Raw genomic sequence first — 1,269 nt, forward strand, 5'->3', positions numbered from 1 at the left:
AGCGCACTTGGCGTCCGGATTCGCGGTTTCCCACGGCCGCTGCGGAGAAAAAGATACAAATAAAACGCACGAATGGGACGAGGAATGGAACTTGGTAGACGCAAAGAACCGTTCTAGCTGAAGAGTCGGCTGAGAGAGCCGAGCCGAGAAAACGACGGGGCCACTGGGTCGGATCTGAAATCTGGAATTCAAAGGAGTTAATTCCGGGTGGACAGAAAAGAAAAAAAGGCAAGACGTCCGTGATAGCCGAAGCATCCGATCAACACGCGCCTGCTTTACCCCTTTCAAAATCCTCCTCTCACTCCTATAAAACCCATCGCCCACATCTCCCCTCCCTCACCGTACCCTTTTCATTTTCTCTCTCTAAAAAGGATCTGCCTCACTGCTTTTCTCCTCCCTCTTGTCTTTCCCCCACACTCCTCACTCCCCATAACTTTTAAATTCCAATCCCTCTCTCCTTCACCGCATTCTCGCTTCCTCTCCTCTTTTGCATCTTCCGACACCACAGGCACATGGAAGGCACCCCAAGCGCCACTAACAAGCGACCCCGAGTCGACTCGGACGAATTACCGGAGTCGCCACAGGTAAAACGCATACGAGACGACCTTTTCGATATACTCGACGATGTGGAAGACCGCAACCCTGAGACACAGGACCTGGCATACGTTATGAAGAGCTTCGAAGAACAACTAGGCCCCCAGCCACCGACGTCGGATTCCGGCGACTCTCAGCCGGATCTCGGCTTCCTTTTAGAAGCCTCTGACGACGAGCTCGGTCTCCCGCCCACATCTACCGAAAACGGCAAGGTGGAAGAACACCAGTGTATCTTGACTGACCCGGCCTCTGCCACTGCCACTGCCTCTGCCGCTGGTTTGGGCCAGATCTGGGGCTTCGATGACGATATCCCGGGCTATGATGGTTTCGGTGTTTACACGGAAAGGGATTTAAACGGGGAGTGCGATGTAGTTTTTGAGGGGCTTTTTGACTATTCCGACGGGGTTTGTGCACCGGCTTCCGAATTATCGGACTTCTCGTGGCGGACAGAGTCTTTACCGGCACTGTAGCGGAAAAGTGTTCGGCCGGTTTTTAGCTCAAAGGTTCAGTGGGTGGCTTTTGTTAATATAGATGTTGTAAAGTTGAAGAACAATAGCAAAAACAAAGAGACGACGCGACGATAGAGAACAGATAAATGATATGAGCATTGCTACTGAGAAGAGTTGCAGATCACTCGGGGCGGATTACGGAATCTGCTTCCGCATATATCTATGA

General features: G+C 51.6%; 1 protein-coding gene across 1 annotated transcript; it reads left to right on the top strand.

Moving 5' to 3' along the window:
- The first annotated feature begins 512 nt into the window (after window positions 1-512).
- On the top strand, window positions 513-1,064 carry LOC137940847 (uncharacterized). The gene has a single exon (XM_068785969.1). It carries the CDS (start codon window positions 513-515, stop codon window positions 1,062-1,064), a length of 552 nt encoding a protein of 183 aa, XP_068642070.1.
- The last annotated feature ends 205 nt before the right edge of the window (window positions 1,065-1,269 follow it).

The sequence above is a fragment of the Aristolochia californica genome, unplaced genomic scaffold (assembly GCF_029961685.1).
Source record: "Aristolochia californica isolate CCGP_79_NKW_82.1479 unplaced genomic scaffold, dmAriCali1.0.hap1 SCAF_9, whole genome shotgun sequence".
Classification (NCBI taxonomy): Eukaryota; Viridiplantae; Streptophyta; class Magnoliopsida; order Piperales; family Aristolochiaceae; genus Aristolochia; species Aristolochia californica.